The following is a 27,163-nucleotide window of genomic DNA, read 5'->3' as shown; positions in this document are numbered from 1 at the left end:
CGGTTAACTATTTTTTTGCAAGTTTATTTTAAAAATTTGCTCAACAGCTTTCAGTATCTGTTATATCCAAAGCAGGGCTTCACATAACCATTGTGGAAGAGGCCTTTCCGTGCGCTACGTCATTACTAGAGCTTCGACGCTGTGCCGTATGGTTAAAATTAAAGGAATAAATTTTATTTGTCCACAAGAATGGTTTAATCGTCAATTAGAACATCATTACCTATTAAATCCTATCACAGTTTTTATTTTCCCATAATTCCCGCTTTATATATTTTCATTATCGCAAAGCAAGTATTCCCGTTTTCTCATTCAGATTACAAATCAAACTTTTTTTCAAAATGCTACCAATCCTTTTGCTGGTTTTCAATTAATGAAAATAAATAACCTGATTTGTTTCAGCTTATTTACATCTAGTTTGGCACAAAAATATTTTTTTCTCTCCATCGAGTGATGCTGTCAATAATTAAAAATACATTCTAAAATTTATGACTCGATTTTCAGAAATGTAATTAATTGAACCGTAGTATTTTGCTTTACTGATGAGTGCTTCTTGTTGTAATCCAGATGCGTAAGGTATTCACGGAAATTGAAAAGAAATGCTATTTCTTTGCACTTATTTCAAATACACAATAAAATTCAGAAAATTGGGATTTGTAAATGCAAAAGTAATTTTCTCTTTAACATTGCAAATGTTCGAATTTGCACTTAGCATTTCAACAGGAACGATTATTCTTCCAATTTGAAATCTGTATTACTCGTTTCTCATTAAAAAAAAAAAAAAAAAAAAAAAAAAGCTGCTATGTATTAAACCAACAAATGAAATACAGAATCAAAAAATTAATTAGATTTCGTTCTACAATTTCTACATTCTATTCTTCATTTTCTAGTCTCCAACTAAGTACAGCATTTTTGTCTGAAAAGTGGTGAAAATTGATTTCTTGTAATGTACAAAAAACGTTAGAGATTCTACTTAAGTTGCCTCATACAAATGGAAATATTCTAATCAAAAGCATTTAATGTAAGTTTTGTTATAATCAATTCTGTTTAAAATATAAAGTTACTAATTATGCAAGCATTTCTCCAAATCTCTGTTACTAATTAAAAGAATCTCTGTGTGTGTGTTGGCACTCTATAGGTTATATAATCTAATCTATTGGACCAACAGCCACAAAATTAGGTACATGCATACCTTGGAGGTTGGAAATGTGTGCCTACGGGAATTTTTTTTAATCAAAAATTCAAATGAATTTGGGCTTTTTTCCGTGTTATCTTTAGAAGATATAATTGTACAAAAATGAATTTTACATCATTTCAAAATTTAAAACATAGTTTTTTTTATTGATACATCTGAATTTTGCCATTTTGAGTTACCATTTTTGCCTGCACAGCTCCTCTCCCCCAAATACATAAAAATGTATCACTTACAAACACACATACATATATTTAATTGAGAACTGAGAACAAACAGCTCATTTCATTTTTAAATCTGAAGATAAATTTGATAAAAATGTATGGAATGTATGGATGTAAATGGAATGCAAATGAAATTTAAGAACATTTTTAATCATTTTATAAACTAAGTATATTATATGATTTTTAATAAATGGAAATAATAAATACTATAATATAATGCAACCATTTTTATTGAGGAGATATAATATAAAATTTGCAAAACTGTGCACAGCATTTGTATAGACATAAAAATAATACAAGTAGTTAAATAAAATCCATCAAAAATGCCACAACTACAAAAGGCACAAAGATAATTATTCCAAAATTTTATGTTTTTACCAAAAATGAATTCCCAACATGCCAAATTAATTCGTATAGTTATATATAATCTAATATAATGCAATGGTATATATCCCTACATGAAAATGAAAATATGCTTCAAGGTGTCTTCATGGATCTTTGTACTTGTTAATAAACAGGAACAAAACAACATGAAATAGCAGTAGGAAAAAATGATCACATTTTATTGTATAGATAGAATTACAAGACATCCTTATCATATATTAAATATATTAATGACAATGATAATTATTCACAAATAACATCAATAAATATTGTAAAAATATAATTATAATAGTAAATAAATAAATATATATATATGTTAAGTACAATAATTTGTTTCTAAAACGTCATTTTACTTTTATAATGATGAAACACATATATATTCCCTTGAGCAGATAAGGCTAAAATATATAAATATATTAAATTATCTAAAAATATATATAAATGTTTTTTTTATTTTAAAAATTCATTTTTATGACCAGTAAATTAAGGTTCCAAGCATAAGCAGAAGGACAAAATATCTATTTTTAATGGGAAGTAAAAAAAAGTTGAAAATGAAATTTTAATCAAGCTGATAATTCAGAGGTCGAATATACAATTGATACTTTCAACATCTTGAACACAAATGCAGATATATTTTTTTTTCATTGAATTATGACATCTTTTTTTTTTTTTGCTCCAATCTACAAGGATAGCATGATTAGCACTGATGCCTCACATGTTTTAGTGTACCAGGTACTAAGGCATCGGTGTTAGACGATGCCGAGCTAAATGTGCCACATAAAAAGAGAAAATAACGTCAAAATATCTATCAAGTATCAGAATTATGTAAAAGTGGAATTTTTACTACAATCTTTACTCACGTTAAAGAAAAAATGAAGTTAACCTTTATATCAGAAAAAAATGTGATTTATATATATTTTTACATATTGAATCTAAAATAGTTTCATATTTGAAAATTTGCAATTTTTACTTTTCATTCACATTAAAATTTATAAAAACATTACCATAAATGTATTTGAAAGATAATAAAAAATTATCAAATGATTTAGATATTACATATTCAAAGTCACATTTCAGATAACAAAATTATACATGTCTTAAGGATTATATACTTACACAATAAGTTATAAAAATGGCAATTTCAGCAGAACAAAGCATATATCTAAAGCTCATACATCTATTCACATATTTGGTATACCTTGCATAACTACACAAAATTTCTTGTTTACATCAAAGGCAGTTGTATGACATAAGCTGACTGTAATAGAATGGTCAAATGCTGTAACACATGTCCAGTCAATGGCAATTAATTAAGCTTTCATTTCAAATAGAAACTAATAAAATTTTAATATAATTCTTAAAATGTGCAAATATTTAAAATGCTATTTTTTATTATAATCTTCTATAAAAAGTTTGCAAAATTTCTCTTTTGATGCATAATAATTAAAAATCTTTGAAGGACAATTTTTAGTAAATGTTTTTTGTATAAAAATACTTCATAAAAATATATGGTCTATTTTAATTACTATGTTGATATCTAATACAAGCATTAAATTTAATTAAATCAACTAAAACCATTTTCATTTTACTTTAATTGTGAGAAAATCTCCAGGCACTGAGTTAAAATAATGGTTAAAAGTCATTTCCTTGCATTTTTTTGAAAATTCATGAATTAAGACAAAATTTTAAAAATTAATATACTTTCCTCGAGGCAAGCCAAACAAAACTATACAAATTGTAAGAAGGAAAAAAAAAAGCAAGTTAAGAAAAGGACTAACATATATGACTGACATGAATTAAATTGCATAATTTCAAAACCTTCAAATAAAACTAAGCTATTGCATATAAAAACTATGAATAATGGGACATCACCTTTTATAAAATATTAGCAAATGGATATATCATCTACTGACAGTATAATTGTTAACAAGTAATACATATAAATCATGTACCTTATTGACTAGTTTATTATTAAAAATATATCTTCAGGATAACTAATAAATGAAGGTTCACAAAATAACTCCAAATGATTTAAGATATATGAATAAAACATTTTTAATGAATCTTCACATTGAAATAATTAGCATACTTATATAAATAAGTGGAATAAAAAATTAATAAATAACTAAAAATTTAAACTTAGTACAATAATGGAAATATAAGCAATTAATTTTCTTTAATTTATAATCATAATCAGAAATTTTTCAAATCTAATTTTTTTAGAAAAATTAAAATTCACAAAATTAGCAACTAATAAAACCTAAGACAATAAAAACAATGATTTAGTATTTTAAAAAAATCATTGATAAATATCCATGATGGAATTATATTAAATGTAGCATAAATATCACAAATAAATAAACAAAATACATATGTTAATAAATTTTTATAAACCATTTCTTCAAAAGTTTAAGAAATTGAATTACTTTGAATAACCGAACTATTTCTACATTTCCAAGCTGTTTGTCCAACTTTTGCAAATAAAAAAAATTACAATTTAAATTTTCTGATTTTTTAAACTAACAAACATGCATACCTAATTCACAGTTCTTAAACAGAGAAAACTAACAATATAATTAAGCATTAAAATTCCAATAGATTACAGAAGTTTAATGAATAAAAAAAAATCTATGTTTTTAAAGATATTAAATAAATTCCTTAAGGTTAGTAAAAACTATTGAGAATACTTTCACCATGTAGAAATAATAAATCACATAAAAATATGCAAATGTGTATTCAAGAAAATCCAATAAATTTTTAAAAATCTGAACTAGATAAAAAAAAAAAAATAAGCAGCAATGAGTAACAATGAAAGACCATTATTTCAGCTAGTATAAGAATAGTGATTGTACAATAGATTTCTTTTATAAAAATAATTAAAATCAAATACTTACTTAACATTAAAAAAAATGTTTGTAATTTCAAGAAATATGAACTTCAGCATTCAATTTCATAACTTTTCTTCACATAAAAAAAGCATTCTTCACATGTAACAGAAGGATATATGAACATATGCATCAGAAACATTCATATTCATCATCAAAAAATAAAAGAATATGAATGTTTCAGAATATTTAACTAAGAATGTTTTTTTTAATGATTAAGTTATACAAATCTGAAGTATAAATATATATATAAATTTAAAAAAGCTCAGAATAATTATTTATAAATTATCAGTCACTATATATTTTATTGCACATAATTATAACTTGTATATAAAAGAAACAAAAAAGATCAGTAGAGGGAAAAAAAAAAAAAAAACCTAGATAAGACATGTTCCCTAAAGGGAACAATATATTGTTTAAGGAGGAAAAAACCATAAGACATAACAAAAGCAAAAATTCAGCAAACATTCCATTTTCTTTTATTTTTTTATGAGTAAAATATAATATCACAGCATACTTTTACAGACTTTTGCAAGAGTTTTCATTGTTCATTTTAACTAAATCATTCAATTAACTCCATAAATCTTTAAATTAAGTCTATTATAAAACAAAATCTTCAGGTTGAGTTTTAAAAATCTAAAGCAAGGATTCAGACAAAGTAAAAGGATATCCAAACATGACACAGATTTGGAACAAAAAAGTTGAACATCATAAAATAATGAATAGTGTCAAACACAAACACCAAGCTGTAAAATAAGTGATTATTTAAGTAATAAAATGAATAAATTTATATAAAAAGTGCTAGAGATATTAAAAATACTGTAAAAATTATTACATAAAAGAAAATTAATCCCAAGAATAATAAAATTCAATTTGGGAAATGCTGAAATCTGCATTTCTGCAGAAATGTGTCATGTCTGATATCAGAATTCCCAATGCTCTTATAATCAGAACCAAAGTTTTGTATCATAGTATATATAACGATGAGATACATATCAGCTATCACAGGCTATAACAAAAAGTATGGACAGTGACCTCAAAAGTAAAATAGGTGAATTTTATAAAATAGAAAAATATAAAGGTTTTGAAAAATGTTAGAGGACTTTCTCTCAGTTTCATCATTAATTACAACCAAGAATCGCTAAGAACATAACTTTAAATTAAAAGGTTTATCAAAAAATTTTCATATACTTATTTTTATTTCAGTTTCCTTTATGTTATTTAGAATTAATCATTATTTTCAACTTTCAATTCGTAGCAAAATCTTTTTTATAGAAATGGACTCGCATTCTCCCCCTCCCCTCCCTACATAACAAGACATACACATTAGGAAAGAGGTTATGAGTGTAAAAAGTGAAAGAAGAGTTGATGTATTCAAAAATGAATTATTAATCTGAAAAACTGAAGAAGAATTTGAGGAAAAGACACAAATAAAAAATTTCAAACTATTCTTTAGGTAAAACTATATTTCTACAGGGTAAAATTTCCCAGCTATTTATTTTAATGGTTATAACAAAATATCTGAAAATGCTTCAACCTCATTCTTTTAAAAACTTGACTTGCAATTATCTAATCTATAGATTTAATAGCACAAAAATACTAAAAGTGCCCTCTTTATTAGATCAGTAGCACCAACTGATTTATAAAACAGAAGTATAAAACAACAATATTCCATAAAATCATTCCCAATCACAAATTTATATAAATAATCATCAGACCTATAAAAACATAAGTGGACATTATATCAAAACAGAACATACACTAATTTATACATCAAATCCAATCATTAAATCCCCAATAATATAATTGTTTCAGAAAATTAGCCACTTTAGATATTTTAGTGGCTAGCAAACAATCACCGGGCAAAACAAATTCAACTTTAGCATACAACATTAAATAATAAATTATTCAATTACTTTTATAAATATTTTAACATTTTCACAACAAAAACAATACTTTATCAAAAAGGTAGAAGTATAATACTGATTATAATAATAAGACCATAAACAGACCAAATTTCCCATGAAAACAGATTTCAACATTTTATAACAAGATTAATAAAATGACCAATAGAAGCAACTACCTTAGAGAAACCTGTGTTAATGTTTTTTTAATATAAAACTAATCATATTAGAGTATTACATTTAAAATCTAGGACTACATACAAAATATTTACTAATATAATAGATATAGCAACTTCAAAAGAATTTTGAGAGGCAAAATATGTTACAAACAACAAGATAATTCCAAAGTAAAGCATTTGTTTTTTAAAAATTATATAAAATGTGTGCAATTTAAAAGACAAAATATATAATGCACACTACATTTCATTTACATATTAATAGAAAAAGAACTATATTATCAGAAATTACAAATAAAGCAATGCATATTTTAAAATTTTCATGATTTAGCAAATAAATATCTGCAAAAAATCTTGCCTATATTTAATCTTATACCTGAGGTGGATAGTATGAAGTATAAAATATATTCCAGAGAATTGTGAATAGCATTAGAATGCAAAATACTCCAAACAAGGTCCAACCCAAAATTTGCTCCCATTTTTTAATCTTAAGGTTTCTTAAGCATACCATACCAATCATAAGACCTGCTAACGACCCAGCAAAATGTGCAGCATAACTGGTTCGGCTTTTTTCATCTTCAACATATCTTGAATACAGAGCAACACCTATATCAGTACCAGCAAAAATTAGAAGACCCAAAAGACGTACCCAGCCAAAAGTCATCTCTTTAAAATTCTGTAAAACAATAGTTTAATGCAAATTTTTTCACAAGGAAACAAATGTATAAAATAATCCAACATTCAACAATGCAACAGTACCAAAGTGAAACCAGTACCATCAAAATGAATTTGTTTTTGACATAAAACAACATTAAAATATGAATTTGTCATATTTTAACAATATCTCTTTATATGAGTCTTACTTATGAATGGTTTTCATATTCCAAAATCAAATTCATAAATATTTACTAAAAGAAGATATATCAAAAAGTAACGAACAATTCTTACAATATAAACAAATTTAATTTAGAATATATAATAATGCTTGAAAATGAAGTTTTAGCTGTAATTTGTATAATTTAAGACAACTTTTATAAATATTTTAATAAAATATTCAGAAAAGGTAAGAAAGTTATGCATTAAGTAAAAGTCAAAGTGAACCCTAATAAATATTTATATGCATTTATATAAGTAGAAAAAAAAGCTTGATAATAAATAATCTAAGTAGAAATTTTTGACAAAATTTTTAAGATTTTATTTAATATAGGATCATATATACACTACATATGCTATATTAAAATCTAAAAAGAATTAACCCAACAACTCATATTACAAAATAACTTTTCACTTTCTTGCTTGTTGCCCCCAAATAAAAAAGTGTTCCCACAGGCATTTTTTAATTTCTATAGTATCTTAAAATTGTGCCGAGTAAAATTTTTTCATTTACTAACATTTAAAAAAAGAAAACTAGTAAATATTATCAGTATGATTTATTAAAAGGGATCTTCCCTTTCTTCTTTTTCATTTAGCTCAGAAAGATTTTGCAATGCAGTATTAACATTTATATAAAAAAAAGAGCAATTTTACAATTAACTACTAAATTATTTTTTTATTTAATTTAGTTAACCCATTAATATGCATATCTAGTTTTTCCTAGTTTGATTTCCTTGTTTTGCCACAAGATTTCCAAATGAAATAAACAGAATATAACTTCAAAAGTGTGCTTAATACACAATCAAAGTTGTTATAAAATAAACAAAAATAAAATATTAATATTTTTCTTTTATTCTATTTCAGAAGAAGTATTATGCACACTTATTATTAGATAACAATTTAAATTATTATTACTGAGTCTAATGAGACATAATAAGAGTTGAATTTCCAAATTTTCACAACAAAAATGAAATAGTTCAAAACCCATAGAACACACAGTAAATTGTCACAAGATAGATTTGTATTTTTTCAAAAATATTTCAAAAACAGGTAACATTACATTGAAATTCATATGTTCCAAATTTAAGATAATTAAATATCAAAACTATGATAATACATTTTTCTAAGTTATCAATCTCAAATTAATAAAATATGTATAAAATGAGATATAGAAATAAACGTAATAAACAAATGGCAAACACATGAAAAGGTGTTATCATCTTCAAAATTTAATTTCAGAACTGTAAATCAATCCTCAGATAAATATTTTGTGTGTGTGTATTAAGAACATAAATTGACAGAATAGCATATTCTTAATTTAATAAAGCGAGTTTTCAATACAAAATATTCATCATAATTTCATGTTTGAATTTGGTGAGTGACTGCATGATCCCCAGAAAGAAATTAAAAGATAGAAGTAACTATTCTAAAACTTCAATAAATAATAATTTAAAAGGAAAGACAATTTTTATTATTTTAACATTAATGAACAACAAACTATTAAAGATAAATTTTATCCAAATTCCTTATAAGGACAAATTTGCAATGAAATAGTTATAGACATTCTATTCTCATTTTGTTTGTTCGATATTCAGAAGTTTGTTGTATTTTTTAGTGAATATTTAAAATTTAAAGAAAATACCAGACAAAGGAGTCTCATAGAAATTCATCACATTAATTATTTTTTTTTGTTATTCTATGATACCAGATTGTACTTAGTATTTATGCCATCTAAATATCATTACTGCAATTATTTATTAAATTAGTCAAAATTCCTTTTATATACTTTTTTAGACTACATTTCTTTTATGCACTCTTTTTTAACAGTTAACATGTATTTTCAATATTCTCAGATTAAAAATTCTAAATGCTTATCAGGTTTGTAAACTTCCAGAAATTAAACCTCTGCCTCATCTTTCTTAAGCTCCCCCCCCCCCTCCATCAACTGTTCTTAGAAACATCAAGGTGTCAGTGCCACACATATACATTCTATGATAAAATCTTATCAATTTTCTTGCATATATTTCATGCAAACAAGTGGTTAAAAGAAATTCAGATTATTAGAACAATAAAGGCTATGAAAGATTGTCTCAATGATAACCTAATACAGTAATGTACACCACAAAAATGTTTGAGAAATGAAATAATTTTCATGCTTTAATACAAAACTTTAAAAAGTATTAATTATTGGCAATGAAAACTAATTAATTTCACAAATACTGAATACTCTGAAATAATATAGGATCATATCTAGAACTATTTTTCAGTGAAATGTTTTTCACAAAACTTTTTTCTTGTTATATCATTAATTATAGTACATCATATCTATAATATAATAAACTAAAGTATTTATGAGAATTCATCACGTTAAAAATATATAAATTTAGTAAGAGTTATTTACTTACAATTATAACATTTGCTAAGTGAGCAGCTATTAAAGCATACACCCCTCCAGATGCACCAGCTAAATAAGTTGCAGGATCAGATAGTGAACTTCCTAAGGAACCTAAAAAAAGAAATTAATTTATATATTTCAGAAAAATGAAATTTAACTAAAGTAGTTAACTGTAAAATTTAGGTTTAAATATCTCTTGAGGGATGAGTAAATAAAATAATTAGATGTAAGTATGCATGTACAAACAGAGTAATTTAAAATAGTGACAAAATAATAAAATGTATGAAATATTCTGGTGGTCTCTGCAGTGCAGTATAAAAAAAATCAAATTATCTTTCTTAAAATTTATAACGATACAGCAAACATCATTTTAAATATATCTTACTAAAATTTGTTTTTATAGTAAATAATAACTATATTACTAATCAAACATTAGTTTTAACATACAAATAATTTTTATTTCATAGATATACTTATGACACTGCTTACAAAGTGAAATAATACAATTCACAAAACTTAAAATAATGCCTACAGTAACTGCATTTTAAAGTTTCAAATTTCTGTTTAATTATCTCAAAATCCCTTACACAGCAGATTTTAAACAATTCTGAATAAGCTTCAAGGTGGCCATCATTTCTGCTATTTAAATTCCGATGACATTTTTAATAACTTCAGAACGATGTTGCTTTATTTTATTCTTTTTAATTACTGCACAATAGTCCTTAACTATATTTGAAAATTTGTTCTATTCTTTTAACTAAATTAAAAGTAAAATAAAATTTCATTATCAGAAAAAGAAACATTTTTGCTTACTGAATTTCAGATAAGCTTCAATTATGCAAAACATTTACCTTGTTTTACAAATATGTTAACCAACACTAGAAAATACATACTATATAGATCGACTTTTAGATCTTATTACTTTATTATCGACTTTTACAGTCATATCTCAGAACCATTTGACAAATTTACTCAAGAAAAATGTAGTATAAAAACATACGAACATTGGTGGCATGCTTAAGAAGAAATTATTTGTTTCCTTTCAATGGGGTCTCCCCTATCCATATTGTTTGCCAACACACAAATCAGAACTGATAATTTTATTAACAAAAAAATTTGTTTACAAATAAAAATGAAACCTCTGCAGCAAAATAAGAAATTTCTACAATAATATCAAAATTGCATTGACTTTTAGTCCACTAACTATAATAAAAAAAATCGCTTGCACACTGGCTCAATGCTTAACTTGTAAAATAGAGAAAAAATTGGAAAATTCTTTTCCATATAGCATAAAAAAAATGTTTTAGATATATAAATTTAAAAAAAATATTATGTATCAATTTTGAAAATATTTGTAACAAAATTTCATATACATCAAACCGTATTAAAAAAATGCTGCCTTTATAAAAAATTTTTTTAATTACAAGAGGCTTGTGTAATGTGACATAACACACAAATTAATTTCTCATGTTTAAAATTATTTTTAAATTATAGAGCATTTTATTGAATGTATGGGGTATTTTAAACACATATAAAATAAAAATAAAAATGTTAAAAGAAAATATTAGCATATTAGAAAATATGTCCATTTCATGCCATCCATAGCATCCATTCATATGAAGAATTTAGAAATCTGTGTTCATAATGTTCAAAAATAAACAAAAAAATGTTTTAAAGGAATAATAGCAATAACATCCGATACTTCATATTTCAACAAAAAGATCTCCAAGAAGAGGGGGAAAATAATTATTATAAAATCCTTATTTAATTAAAATAAATTGTTTTGAAATAATAATAATGGGTCAATGTTTTACACCTAGTTTAGAATATTAACACCCAAAATTCACACTTTCACTCTTGTAATACATGGTACGAACAACTTGACGTTCAAAGGAAGAATAAGTGTGAGAGGGGGATAGCTCCATATATATATTTTTAAATAAAAGAGAACCCATTAAAGCTTAAAATTATAACAGTAACATGAGCTGGTTTTTAGTTAGGTTGCCTTTTTCCATAGAAAAAATAATTTTTGCTAATTATGTTGATAACTTGACTTTCCAAAAAAAGGCAAACAAAAACTTTTGGCAAAAATATTATATATTTATACATATATGCAATAAATTAGATATGGTGTTTAATCTTTCTATTCAATAGTCTGTTTTACATTGTCAGTAAAAATTTGATTTTTATTAGTTGCCAATGATGTTTCATTCTAATTAAGAAAAAATACCAATGAATTATCCTGTTCGATAAAAATTAAAGACTTATTTAAAAATTTTCCTGACCTTCCAGAATTCCTTTACGATTCTCAGTTTTCCGATCGGCTGGCCACCCTGTACTTATTCTATTGTCTTTCAATTATTTTTCAAAATCATACAAAATTATTTAAAAATGGAATAATACTGCAAAATAAAAATTCTATGATGTTTTAAAACAATTCAGTTAATTATGCTGTAAAACCATTTAGAAGATCAGATTTCATTGTCAAGACTGAAGAGAACCAATATAAAAAATATATATAATGGTTTGAAAGAAATTTTTAGCAATATAATAAATTTACTAAATTTAATAATATATTACTAGTACAACTAATGACAAATGATAAGTTGGATTTCTGACTATTTATTCATTGCATACGGCCAAGTGAAATCAAAGAAACAAATAGTATAAAGACTGTTTATATCAACGGTCATTGTAAACTCATTTAAAATCTAAAAAATTGCTATAAAGTAAAAACCAAATCATGAAATAGAGATTACAATATAAATGTAGCACATCAATGTAGACACATATATTTATGAATACCCTTTTCTAAAATGTATAAAAATAAGTGTTAAAGACTAACTTTTACTTTTGGAGTGAGGAAGAAATTTAACTCTGAGGATTGCCCAAAAAGGTCAGATTATAACTTTTCATTTGGCTCTCTTGTTTAGAATCTAAAATATATATGCTAACAGATGTTGGTAATTTAGAGTTATTAGTAGCAAAAAAATGGTACAAGAATATAAAGAATTTCAATAAACTGCTAAAATACCTAACGCATCATTTTCAAAATCTTGCCTAATAAGCCTTGAAAAAAAAAAAAAATTTCTCTTATGAAAATTTCACATGCATTATGCTGAAAGGAAATAAATAATATTTTGAAGTTATGTAGAGAATATGGGCCGTCAATACTTAAAAATGGTTTATATTCATAATGCAGCCAATATAATCAATTTCTGAAACACACTTGTTTAGAAATGAAAGCAAAAAGAAAGTGAGTTTATCTCATATAATTCAGAAATTCTGTATTTTGAAAATACAAAAATAGAAATTTATTTATATATTGATCATAATTTTGGCTTATTTAAAAATTATTATTCAATTCAAAGGGTAAAAGCTTTCAATTATAAAAGATAGTATATTATTAAAAAAAGAGATAATAGTATTAATATGTACCAGCTATAACACCACCAAAATAGACAAGCATAACTCTCCACCACTTATGAACCATCTCCAATGGAACACCCAACAATAATTGAATTAAGAGGTTGAAAAAGATGTGCACAGCCCTGTAAAAAAATATGAAGATAATTTTCTAAATTAATAAATTGAAAAAATGATTAAACAATCAAACTTTAAAGTATATTACAAGTCACTGATTGCTTAGAAACCATTAATTACTTTTTATTTGTTTTTGCAAAACAAAAATATAATAGCAAATAATATACATCAGCTATTCACAATTCAGCTAATTAATAAAATTACTCTTATGTAAAAATTTCAACTTTTTTTTTTAGTGTGTATGAATTATGACTCGTGATAGTATAGAGAGCAAAGAGGGCAAAATCAGACATAAATGATATTAAAAAGAATGTGCATTTTTTAAAAATATAATAAATACCTTGAAACAAGATATTTTAAAATCTATATAAAGATATTAAGGAACAATTTTTTTTAAAGTTTTATAATTCTATTTTGTAACATTTTAAAATCTTAAATTTAATTTTATAAACTGATAGACATGCAATAATTTTGAATAACATTATAACAGAATGAAAAGTTTTTAAAAGTAAATAATAATTTTTGTAATATTAAACTATTTTCATACTTCTGATGTTAAGTGAATCCATGTAAGCAACAACAAAAATTTCTAAATATAAAGATAAATATAGAATCAGAAAAAAGTGTTTTTTCTTAGTTAAGATATTATCACTTGTGGGTGAAATATTCAATTTCATAACAAGAAATTTTATTGAAAATTTAAGACAATTTCACTTAATATATAACTTTTATTTAATTATCCATCAAATATACTTTTGAAGAAGCAAATTAAGTTCATCAATGAAGAATCAACCTGATTTTCATTTGATAATTCCAAAATATGAATTTTAAAAAAAAGTTTTTATATTATTATTAAAAAAAAGACAGTTTTACTCTTCTTTAATAATAATGTAAAGAGAAAAATGTAAATTTTTCTTACTGACAAAATACAATTCAAAAGCTATTCTTTCAGCTTCTATGATACTGTTTAATAAATAAATAAATAAAAATTAAACAATAGAAAAAAATCCATCCAGAATAATCATAGATTTTTTTTTAACTTTTTCAATGATTTTCTACCATAGGGAAAATGAAAACTGTTTTATACTGAATAATGAATGTACTAAGAAATTCTTTGGTTTAAGATGGATAATATTTCTCAATCTGATGAATCTATAATTTCTTTAAAATATTTTACTACTTACATTAAAAAAATGGATTCAAGTATCCACCCTATATAAACACATATTTAAAAAAAAATCAATTTCTTTTCTGTGGCAACTTTTTGATATGTTTGAAAAACTACTTACTTTGACAATAAGCAAAGGCGTTGAAAATTTTTGTAATTGCTTATGGCAATTAATAATATATAAATTGTATTTCAAGCAAAACACTACAGTCAGTCCTTATATCTGATTCACTGAAATCAAGTTTTTAAAATTTTTCTAACAATGATATATTTATCCAGTACTTCAAATTGAAATTATAAAGAGAAAGACAGAGAGAGAAAAGAATATTTCCCTGCTTTAGAATTTCACAAATCTATATTCAATACCAAATACGCAGAATCATGAGCCATACAGATTTTTTTTTTTTTTTTTTTTTTTTTTTAGCTTTTCATACTCATTCATATAAAGAAAGTATGAATTTGTTATTTAAATATATTCTTTTTTAAAACTATATTTAAAATTTGGTCATTAAAAAAGCTTTTTAAAAGTGCTGATTATAAAGTTAAATGCTGATTTAAATGCTGATTATAAAGTGCATAATTTAAAATTTCTTTACTATATTTGCGTATAGTTATTTCTATCTAAAAGTTTTCAGATTTGCTAAATTAAATATTACATAAGATTTAATAATAAAAAAAATCCTAAAACTTTTCTAAAGAGGGAAAAGTAATTACAAAGTAAAATAAAAGTAGTCACTTTATTTATAAAATTGGAGATTGTAATATCTTTAACACAACAATAAAGCTATTTTTTTATTCTAAGCTATTACAAAAATAATTTTACAGTTTGCAATTAAGTTTCTACATATTTCAATGAATGTTGTATTATTTTCTCAATTAAAAGAAAAATACATGCAGTAAAAGAATATTCATGGTAGAGAAATTTTTTTCATAAATGCACAATAATTTCTCTGAATCCATATAACATATTTTTAATAAAATAAAATTTATGGCAAATACATAATATGTCTTACCCAGCATGTATTAGCATATAAGTAAGGAAACGCCAAGCTTCATAGCGTTTCTTGGGGTTGTAAATAAGAAGACTCTCAATTGGAACTGGTCCAGATGCACTTAACTCCCCTAATTTCACACAATAGTAAATAAATACCCCAAGCTGAAAATAAAATTTAGAAACATTTAAAAAAATAATATGAATTATTTTAAAGGAAGTTTCTCTTTAAATAGCAGACATATGTTTAACATAAGTAAATATTTTAAATGATTAAAGCTAAAAGCAATGTATATTTTATTTTTCAAAAAAAAAAAATCTAATTTGTTAACAAGAAAATCATTAACAAATTTACTATACAGATATATAAAATTATATAACTTGTAACTAATTTTTTCATATTAAAATAAATTCTAATAGATTTAATTACATTTAAATATATAATAACTACGCAACACTCAGATTTAAGCTGCAATATTTGCTTATTTCCAATTATTTTATAATAGAATCTAGAAAAATCTTTATCTCTTAAATCCAGAAAAATATTTACATATTTATCTCTGTATCTTAAAAAAATTAAACATTATATAAATTTAAGCAGTGCGTTTACATCCTTAGTTTGAAATTTTTTATCGCAAATTATTTTTATATGCATCATATACAGTCACATTATTTAAATCTTTTTTTTATTCTTTAATCTTTTGAATAAGAGCATAACAGAGTACATGGAGATCAGTGTAAAAAATGAAATGGCTTTTAAGAGAAATACTGATAATAGGTACAGTAAAAAAATATTAAGAAGCCATTATTTGATAAAAAACAATATGGCTCTTCAATCATATCATCTAACACATGGCCTAATGAAACATATTGTTAAGAAATTGTAAGATGGTGTTGCTTCAAATACATTTGCAAAATGCTTCAGAAATGGGCAATGAAAAATCATAAACAATGACTTTATATGTCAATATTGGATTTATTTTGTGGCCTTAAGCAATGCATATTATAAAGCTCTTCTCTTTAAATAAGACAGTTGATATGATTTCACATTTCAGAAACTTTTTAACATGTTAATGATTTTTTTAATTTGCTAACTTTGTGATGATTTATGTGTTTTTATTTATCTATTATGATTCCAGACTAGCTGGTATAAACATTTGTACACATTATTGATATTTGGTTTCTGTTTTTTTTTTTTTTTTTTGTCCTGTTCTATTAATTAATTGAACATAATGAAATATACAAGAATCTGGTTAATTATATACGATAAAGGGTTAATTAAGCTCTAATATTTCATTTCATAGAATTTTCCATTTTTACAAACATTAATTTGGCAACTAGGAAAATAAAGTTTTTAATCCATTTGTTTGCAACCCCTGTTAGTTTAGTGAACCTAGGCAACTTCCTAATCTACCTTAATGATTTTGCCTTTATAAATAATTAGGAATTTGCCATTATATATATTATTTCCATTATTCCTGTATACATTCTGAAATGCCAGCTAATGGCAAGTTATATGAAATTCATTAAAAATTTATAGATATAACCTAAATTAATAATAACATTCAATCAAAACTAAAAGTAGTTAATCCATATATTCAAATGTTGCCTCCTACTTGTTGATAAAATTTTGAGGGAATAAGGGCAATTTTTATCCCATCTTTCTCAATTTCGATAATTGATAAGGAAATTGCATTTTTGGCGACAGAATTTGTTTTAAATGCATTCATGAATCTTAAAGAACTCTTGTGCAGCAAATATTAATTTAGAAAATTCTTATTTTTTTTTGGCCTTATAAATAATAAAAAAAAAAAAGAATGTCATCATCTAAAAAGGCAAAAATTTAAGATTTTATTTTAACATTTTAATTAATTTTAATGGTACTATAATTATTTTTAAATCTAAGAAACAATATATTAATTTTAAAAATATTTTTACACAATTTTACTATTAAAATGATAATATGTTTATAAAAAAATGTCCTTAAAAAGTTGGGACTGTTTATATCTCTTCAAAGGGTAATTGAATCAATTTATTTAATTTTCTCTTTATTGAATTTAATGCAAAATCATCATACATTTTTAGCAAATCAATACTATTTTAATACATCATTATTGTTGAACTATTTTCCTTTGTTAAAATTTCTTTCATTCAGTAATACTGTTTTTTTCTTCAAATTACACTTGATACAGATTCTACGTTACCTTTTTATTGATTTATCTTCTGATTTATAACTGAAAACCCTTTAAGATTAAATAATTTAATTCATTAAATTAAATTTATTATTGATTTAATTATTAATTTGTGAGTTACTTGAGGCAGTCTCAATTTGAATCCCATACCTACATTACTATTTAAATTTAATTTTCAGTTTATCTTGAAAACTAGAGATAGATTTTTAAAAATGCCAGAATTGAAATCAATGTATGAAATTATACTAAACTGCAAAATCACTTGATAAAATCAATATAGAGCTATTTCATTAAAAAGAACAGGTATCTATCACATGACTTGTTGTTGTATTTGTATATGGCTATTGATGCTATTAGCTATATATAATAACATTTTAAAAGGAGTAACATGGAAAGAAAACTTTGTAACCAAGACCTAATTTAATAAATTCCTTCAACTGGTTCGGGATATGGTCCATTAAAATTAAAGTTGCCATGTCTAAAAGATTAGAAACTATACAATAATTTCTGCTTATTAAATGACTTCTTTTTTAACTTAGAAATTTTCTTCAGTGAGTTTTTTTTTTTTTTTTTGCAATATAATTTACTTTTACAGCTCTTAGGTCCTTTGCTGACAAAAATATAACTGACCATTGACAATCATGCAGCCTTTATAATACAAAAGTGATTGACATATGAAAAATGGAAGTAAATGCAACTCAGTAAATGCATTTCACTACATTATCATTGAATTTAAATTGCTTTAAAGAAATAAAAGTTAAAGTAATTTAATTTAATCTTTTAAAGAGTATTTAAGTAAATAATATTAAATGACCAAAAATTATATGGTTTAGATTACATTTTTTGATAAATTTATTAAATTGCATAAACACAAAAAAAGTAATTGAAAATGTGAAAAGAGTAAATGAAATTCTATGATAATCCAAAAAAGGAAAATCTTCAAAACAAGCAAGCACTTATTCAATCAAAATTACTTACTTCAATTAAACTGATTAAAAGAAGAAATATAGGAGGTGGATAGCAATTGTATTCTTCAATGTACCGACGTATAGTAATAGCTTGCTGATTCTTTGGAACAACAGTTAAAGCAGCAAATCTGACTATTCTTTGAAATCGAGGTCGAGCTTCTCCAAGTTCGCGAGCATGAACCTAAAAGAGTTTAAGAAAGGAAAATGATAGTATAAATTAGTCTTGATAAAAATTCAAAAGGAAAATTTTAAAATTTGAGCATTGTTAAATAAAAGGCACTCAGTAAAACAGTAATATATAAAACAATTTTGATACAATTAGAAGGCGACATCTTTAAGTTAAATGGATGATCATAAATTTAAGGTTTTTTTAGCAATTGGGAATTAGAAATAATAAATCATTTATAATGTCTTTGGAGCATGATTTTCTGCAAGAGTTTCAATGGATAATTCACTGGTGAGTAAGAGAAAAATTAAATTCAGACAGAGACAAAAGAGAAATTATAAATTTATTATATTAAAATTCATTAAGCTTTGTTTCATAGATTTTAGTATCATTTCCAAACCACTAATTCAGCATACAATTGGTTTAGTTAAATGAAGAGTACATAAAGATTCAATGACTAATATATACAGTTACATAAGGAATCAGAACTTCTATCTGGTCTTATTTTTCTGCTAACATTGAAGAAAAGTGTTTATATCTTTTAACTGCAGAAAATTTCCAAGATGATATGCATATCAGTAATAAGCATCTGTATTTTTCTCATTTCAAATCTAAGAAGGCAACATTTTTAATGGCCATATCAAAATGTTAACTACAATGCAAATTAATGGTGCCACATTTTGCTTCTTGAATGAATCCAAGTTTTCTTTTTATTGCAAACATTATTTGTTTTAGAAAGAACCTTATCCGTCAAATATATTTGAAATTAACACATGGAGAAAGAGCAAATTTTAATGAGGTAATTCTTATTTAGTGCGAGTATTATTCAAGCATTCATGTGTTTCTATGCACAAATATGATTACTTAGATCCAGAAAGATATTGCCGTTATTAATGCATACACTCATGACAATGCATTTAGTAATGATTCCATCTATAAAAGGAAACAAAAATCCATACAATGTTAGATTATTTCCAACAATGAATTATATAAAACAGTCCTTTAACAAGTTGTTACTCTCAATCCTTCATCTTAGGACTTCAGCTATACTGAATTCAATTTTGCAAGAATAATGTTTACCAATTGACTTCATATACTGTATAACTGATAGTAATGCATAATGTGATGCACACTGCTCTAGAGTTGTGTATATTACAAATAATTTATTTTTAATAAACACATACATAATGTTATGCATATTACAAATAATTTTACACCAAACTGATGTATCTAATTTGTCAATGCCATGCAAGCACCCATTTTTTAGAATAAAACTGTCTCACAATCTGTTGCATACTAGTATACAAATATATATGTTGCCTACTTTATCTCAGCTCTGTTAAAATTAATATGCAACATTTAAATCAAAATTTTCATAATTTCCCTTAATTTATGTACACCAAGATCTGCCATTGTAGAACAAGCTTATTTTAATCTGTGAAATAAGAATAACCATTATTAATAATAAGGATAAATATGTAAGCATCTGAGTGATGGTGCTTTTGAGACCACAACATTAAGACAAAAATTACCACACATGATGTATATATTTTGGAGGGTAAAAGTGGGCTTCTCAAAATATATAATTTTTCATTTTAATTAAATTTTTTTTTTTTAATTTTGTGTTTTCTTTTTTTACATGATAACTTAAAAAAATATTACAGCACAAAAATTATTTTTACATCTTAAAATACAAAAATTTATATTTTTATTGATACCAATTCTTCAGCAATATAATTTTTAAATAACTTACTACGAAAATATATTAAATTTATATTACAGCTCTATATTTCCTACATTAAGTTTAAGTTACAGCTCTATATTTCCATTTGGAAGTGAAACTCAAATTGTTTTCATAGTTTCTATCAATATTCCATGCTTGCTGTTTGTTCATTGTTTATTTTCCAGTTGTAAAAATTTGGCTTATTTCTTCCTCTCTGAAACAGTTTCAATATAAGACATGATTTGTAAAAAAAAATTAAATAAGGTAATTAATTAAGGTTTAATTTCAGAGTAAAGTAATGACTAGGATTTTAAACTGTGCTATTGTTTCCTGTTTATAATTAGGTGAATAAAAATATAGAATGAAAATTAGGTAAATGCAGAACACAGTAAAAACACTGTGTAAGGCTTCTAAAATAGCATATATTTACATATAAGCAAGTTATATGTCTATCAAAATTTGAAACTTAAAACATATTTTGCAGAAAAATCCACTAAGACCAAGTTATAAAAAACATTCAATTGAAATTTTTAGCAACCACTAGTTGTAGCACCCATGGTTCTGTCTGTCTTTATTGGTCCTAAAAAAAGCAGACAATATATTCTTTTATATCTAACAGCTTTTGAATTTTTATATCCAAACCCTTGAGAATTTTTAGGACCTTTAACCCAAATTAATAGCAAATTATTATTTCTTTAAAACCTTGAGAAAAAGACAATTTTTGCTTTGCCACTCATATAATAATGAAATAAAAACTAACAAACTTATCGAATAAAATACTATTAATGAATTCAAGTTAAATAGTAAAATGGACAGATGATATGCTAACTAATCACATCAAAAATTTAAAAAGTAATAAAATATGAGATGCAATTAAAATTACAGCAATTTTAAACTACAGTATTCAATTACTGCAAGTGGATATTAAAATTTTTGCTCTCACTTCACATATTAAAAGTAAAAATAAAAATGTCAGTAGACAATAATTTGACATTAACATTGGTAAAAGCATGTGAATGATATATTTGATTAAACAGTGAAATAGGTTCAGTATTTCATTTTAATAAACAGAACTTAAAAATTATATTTTAAATTGACTTTGAAAAAATTATTAATAATTCAAGAAATTACAGCAGCACTTAATTTGACATCATTCTAAAAGCTAATTTTTTAAATATTACAATGGTGTAAAAAGATTTTCTTGCATGGTGATTTATGTAGAATTTATAGTGAAAAAAACAGATATTTCAAATCCCATTTCAGCAACTTTAAAGATAAACTTTTTAACAGTGCAATTAACCCTACCAGTTGCTGCAAAATATGTGTGCTACATTTTGTTTGAATCTGTCAATAGTTGTGAAATTGTATAAGGTTCACACAAATAAAATTTAAATTTTATATGTAGATATTAATCTGTGCCACATTTTTATTGAATGTGTCAAGAGGTGTAGAATTATAACACTCCCATTCTCTACATACAAGTTCCAATTTTGTGTGTAGAGATTAATCAAAGCTAGCTAGTACAAAAATATAAAAACTAATATGATATGCAATTACTTTACAAAAAGTTATTCAGCATAAAAAAAATTAATTAACTCATAAAAAGTTGGAAAAATTTAAAAGAAAAAATTTTACAATTATTAAAGAAATTACTTCTAAAAATATATTAATATTTTGTTTAAAAATGGATACAAAATGCCATGTTAAACTTAACATTAAAAATTTTAAATTAAAAGATAAAAAGCTATATCTATATATATAATAAAATATTAGTTGAATTATTTCTATGCATTATATAAATATAGAAAATTAAGAAAAAAAAATATATTTTGCTATATACAAACTTTATGCCCTTTATTCACAACTGCATTATGATATTCTTCCCAAACTAAAAATATTTTTAAAACATTTTTTAAGTTTTTTCTCTTTATATAATATATAAACACATAAATAATAAAAAAAATTATGCAATGAAGATTAAAGAAATATTATTGAATAAAATTTATAGATAAATTTGAATGAAACGTTTGAAAATAAGTTTTGATTATGATTCATAAGATAAATGAAAGAATAATTTTTCTAGACAAGATGCAAATAAATTTTTAAGTACTTTATTAATATTAAAATAAATACAAAATTCACTTCTTAAAATCTAAGATTCAACACAATCATTTTGAAATTAAAAATGCAAGTAAAGCATGTACAATTGAGATTTGATTAGCATAGTAACGAGCGTTATTGAATACCAATACGAATCATGAACATTAATACTGAAATGATATCAGAACATAAGCAATGAAATTATGCTGAAAATTAATTAGAAATTTTCTTTTTTACCAATTTGCAGCACAAATTGTTAAAATCGGCAAAGTAAGATGCATTTAGGCTGTTGTTACACCACAAATAAAAATGACCACTTAGGAATTACTTTTAATTAATAGTATAATTACTAAAATAATTTCATTAGAAAAATAATAAACTTACCATCCTCAAGAATTCATCATAGCTTAGAAGACCATCATTGTTAATGTCTGCCCATTCTAAAATTTCTTCAATAACTTCATCCGGAAAGTCATGGCGAAGTTCATCTGAAGATTTCAGGATAGTTTTCAGGTATCGCAATGGTATGCTTCCATCTTTATCTGTATCATACTATAATATAATATAAAGCATGAGAAAATTTTGTCTTCCTGAAAATATGATTACAAAATATAATTACTTAATTAAAGGTTACATTTAAAATTTCGTTTTGTAAAAAAGCTCCTCCATTCTTAATAATAAAATTCAACCATAAGATCATTTTAAAAATTATAAATAATAATTCATAACTTTAATAAAAGAGAAAAATCCAACAAAAAACAAATGAAACATATTTTATAAGACAGATTTTGTGAAAGTTTATATCATATTTTATGTGCTTATTCATATATATTTTCTTTGAAATAAGATAAAGTAATTATTAGATGATACAATTTGTCTCAATTTTTAAAATGTAATTGTTTTTCTATAACATAATAGTTTTTTCTGTAATATAAAAATCGTATTTTTTTTCTAAGATTTTTTTGACAGCATCTTTTAGGAAATTTATTTCTTAAATACATCAACTGCACAGAAAGTAGCTCCAATAATTATTCATTTCTATAAAAAAAATTCTACAAATGCATGTAAAGACACGATGTTGACAAAAACGAAATAAACCAACAATTTCATTTGTAATAATAATATCTTTTCTATCAGTGATTTCATTTTAGATAATGAAATGAAATAATGAGACAAACATTTATTAATAAATCACTCTAGTGATAAGCAGTATCTTTTTTTTTTTACCAGGCAGATTTTGCATTTTGGCTAAAAATTCTATAATTAACACTTAGCCCTCTGGGAACAAATTTCTTTGATTTTTGAATAAGTTTTCTCAGCAGAAGTTTCTTACAATACTGCTACATTTTCATGATACTGCACAGTATTTACTATTACAATCCTCATCAGAGACATTTTACAATATTTTGAGTCACTTAAGAAATGGTATATTTTACATCAGAAATTTTTTATACCTATTCATATACTGAAAAATTAAATAGCTAATGTTTAAATATTCATTTAATTTTGGATTTTTTTTCTTTCGAATATATTGTTGTTGGTGACTGCAAAGCATTCTGCAATAAAAATTTTATACTCTGAGGTATATTAAAATGCCATCAAAAACATAACTTGTAAAAAAAACCGTCTCGCAACTCAGTTCTTCTATCGTAAAAAGTTGCGAGATCCATGTAATACCAAGTTATTACGTAATTAGCTAACCTAACAACATCTTATAGTGACCATATCAATATTAAAAACCTTTTATGGTTTAAATAAATAGATTGATTTGGCAATCGCTCTAAACAATCTAATTTAATATAATATGTTAATGTAATCCAATTTAATGTAAAGATACATTGTGTTTTCAAGCGATGGCCAAGTCAATCTATTTATTTAAACCATAAAAGATTTTTAATTTTGATATGGTCATTATAAGATGCTGTTAAGTTAGCTAATTACATAATAACTTAAGACAGAAGGACCCTTAAGTAGGGACTGAATAAATTGACCGACTTGGTATTACATGGATCTTGCAACTTTTTACGACAGAAGAATGGAGATGCGAGACTTGGTTTTTTTACAAGTTATGTTTTTGATGGCTTCTCATTTCTTTTTGTAGATAGTCCTTTTCTTATTTTCGTATGTAGTCTTCCTCTTTTTCTTTTCTGGTACTACTTCTTGAGCTTCAGCTACAGTTTTTTTCAAAGCCCACTTCCTTATATGTCCGAATATAGTCAATAACATAACTCGGTCCCGAATTTATATGGTATTTATAAATTTTTTATGGTATTATTAAATTTATTTGGAATGGTAATGAAAGTGCAATTATATGTCAAATTTTTGTTTTAATCAACTGAGAAGAAATGCGTCGAAATCAGAAATTCGATTTTTGGATTCCTACTGCTAATGCGTGTCAGAGACTAATCGCCAAATACTCGCCAAGGATGACACGATAGATTCAGTATAGAAGTTATTTATGCAGTTGGTGTATCTAGAAAACTAGATCGAAATTGCAAAATATTTTTGTTTTTCCTTCATTGATACACTAAACACTAATTGTATTCTAAATTTGAAGCTTCTATGTCTGCTAGAAGTGCCTTAGAGTTTTGATGATCGGTTCACTAGTTATAATTCTTAAACTACTGGTTCAAATTTAATGAAATTTGAAATATACCGTGTTTATATAATGCCTGCTTGGTTACTGCAAATTCACGCTTCTAGTTTTATCCACAACGAAGTTATAGGGGGTCGAAAATGGCCTGAACTGCTTCGCGAAAAGGATGGTACGGTCGTGCCGCTTGTTTTTGCTCGACTTGGCGGGGGCATATCCGTGCCCCGAGATTCTTAGTTGTAATGGAAGAAATTAAGTGGATACTACAGCTTTAAAACATTACAATGTTTTAACCAAATATTACTTATACTATTATCAATTATTATCTGTATTAGTAATAACTATTGACGATAGAACAAAACTACATAAAAATTACTAGTTTAAATGACTTTTAAATTTCTATTGTAGAAACTATACATAAAATAATTTTTTGAAATTTTGCACTTGTTAATAATTTAATGATGTGTTATTAACATAAATTTATGAATTCAAAGAAAAATAAACTTACCTTATCAAAAACTGGCTTCCAATACTGAAATGAGAAAAGAGATATAATAAGTATCTAACTGTTTCAAGTTTCATATAATAAACACAGCCCTTGAAAATAATGATTATTATAAAACTATTTACCCTTTCCATATCAACTGAATCCCAGTCTTTGCTAATAGATCGATGAGGAGGGTGATTTTTGCGTTCTTCACTCATGTTTAACGAACAAAAATGTAGCACCACGCTATGCTTTTCAAATTTGACAGATAATTAAACAGTTTAGGAATGAGTTCATGAGATTATCGGAACTAGACATGACACAATCTCCGGAATTGATTTGTTGTTGACAATTGCATGTATGACAGATAAAAACGCAACCTTTCTACAGTCAGCGTTGCAGTTACAAAAACTAAATGATTTCAACTCTACTAAATTAAGGTTGTTCGATTATAAAATTAAAACATAAATTATTTTTGAAATATGTATAATGCAATATTTTTATTTTAATAAATGAAAAGTGATAGCAAAGACTTGTTTTCAAAAAATTTCTTGCAGTTTATATATCTTGTTTTATTCGACTGTTGACGTATGCACCTTAGAATTCCTGAAGAATCTCTTTTTAGGAAAACTTTTAACGCACAATTTTTAAAGCGTGAATATTCAAACTGAATCGACATTTAAAATAGGGATTTGATTATTTTTTATTTTTACTTTTTTTCAATTTATAAAACAGTGACATTTAAATAGGGATTAAGAGGGGGGGGAATAAATATTTTAGTGCCTATGATTTATATATACACAACTAATTTTAAAAAAATATTAGATTCACTTTTTTTGAATTTCCATTTTTTTTTTTTTTTTTTTTGTTAACGCAATTATATAGCACTTAATATTAATCAAAATATCTTGCCTAATTGGTAGGAAAAACAAGTAATTAAACGCTTCGCTTTTTTGATATTTTTGAGTTAAAAGAACAACGATCTCAAATATAGAGGGCAGCACGAAAATACATTGTAAATTTTTTTCTCCAAAAATAATTTTGAAATAAAATTAATGTTTCAAATTATATAGTATTCTTATATTTCTTTCTACACGATTCCATGATTAATTTATCAATATAAAATAATAGCATAATTAAAATATTAAATAATACATAGTGTGCATTGAACTTTTCATTTTTAACATTACTGTTTCTAAGTA

General features: G+C 24.6%; 1 protein-coding gene across 1 annotated transcript; it reads right to left on the bottom strand.

Moving 5' to 3' along the window:
• Positions 1 to 1,369: 1,369 nt before the first annotated feature.
• Positions 1,370 to 26,336, bottom strand: LOC129965958 (rhomboid-related protein 2-like). The gene is made up of 8 exons (XM_056080267.1): positions 26,105 to 26,336; positions 25,983 to 26,006; positions 23,266 to 23,433; positions 18,903 to 19,073; positions 15,755 to 15,897; positions 13,469 to 13,581; positions 10,041 to 10,141; positions 1,370 to 7,438 (listed from the first exon to the last, which is right to left on the bottom strand). The coding sequence occupies exons 1-8, from the start codon at positions 26,177 to 26,179 to the stop codon at positions 7,133 to 7,135; spliced, it is 1,101 nt and encodes a 366-aa protein (XP_055936242.1). The 5' UTR covers positions 26,180 to 26,336; the 3' UTR covers positions 1,370 to 7,132.
• Between the last annotated feature and the right edge of the window lie 827 nt (positions 26,337 to 27,163).

This window comes from Argiope bruennichi, chromosome 4, assembly GCF_947563725.1.
Source record: "Argiope bruennichi chromosome 4, qqArgBrue1.1, whole genome shotgun sequence".
NCBI lineage: Eukaryota > Metazoa > Arthropoda > Arachnida > Araneae > Araneidae > Argiope > Argiope bruennichi.
This window is presented reverse-complemented; position numbering and strand designations above follow the sequence as displayed.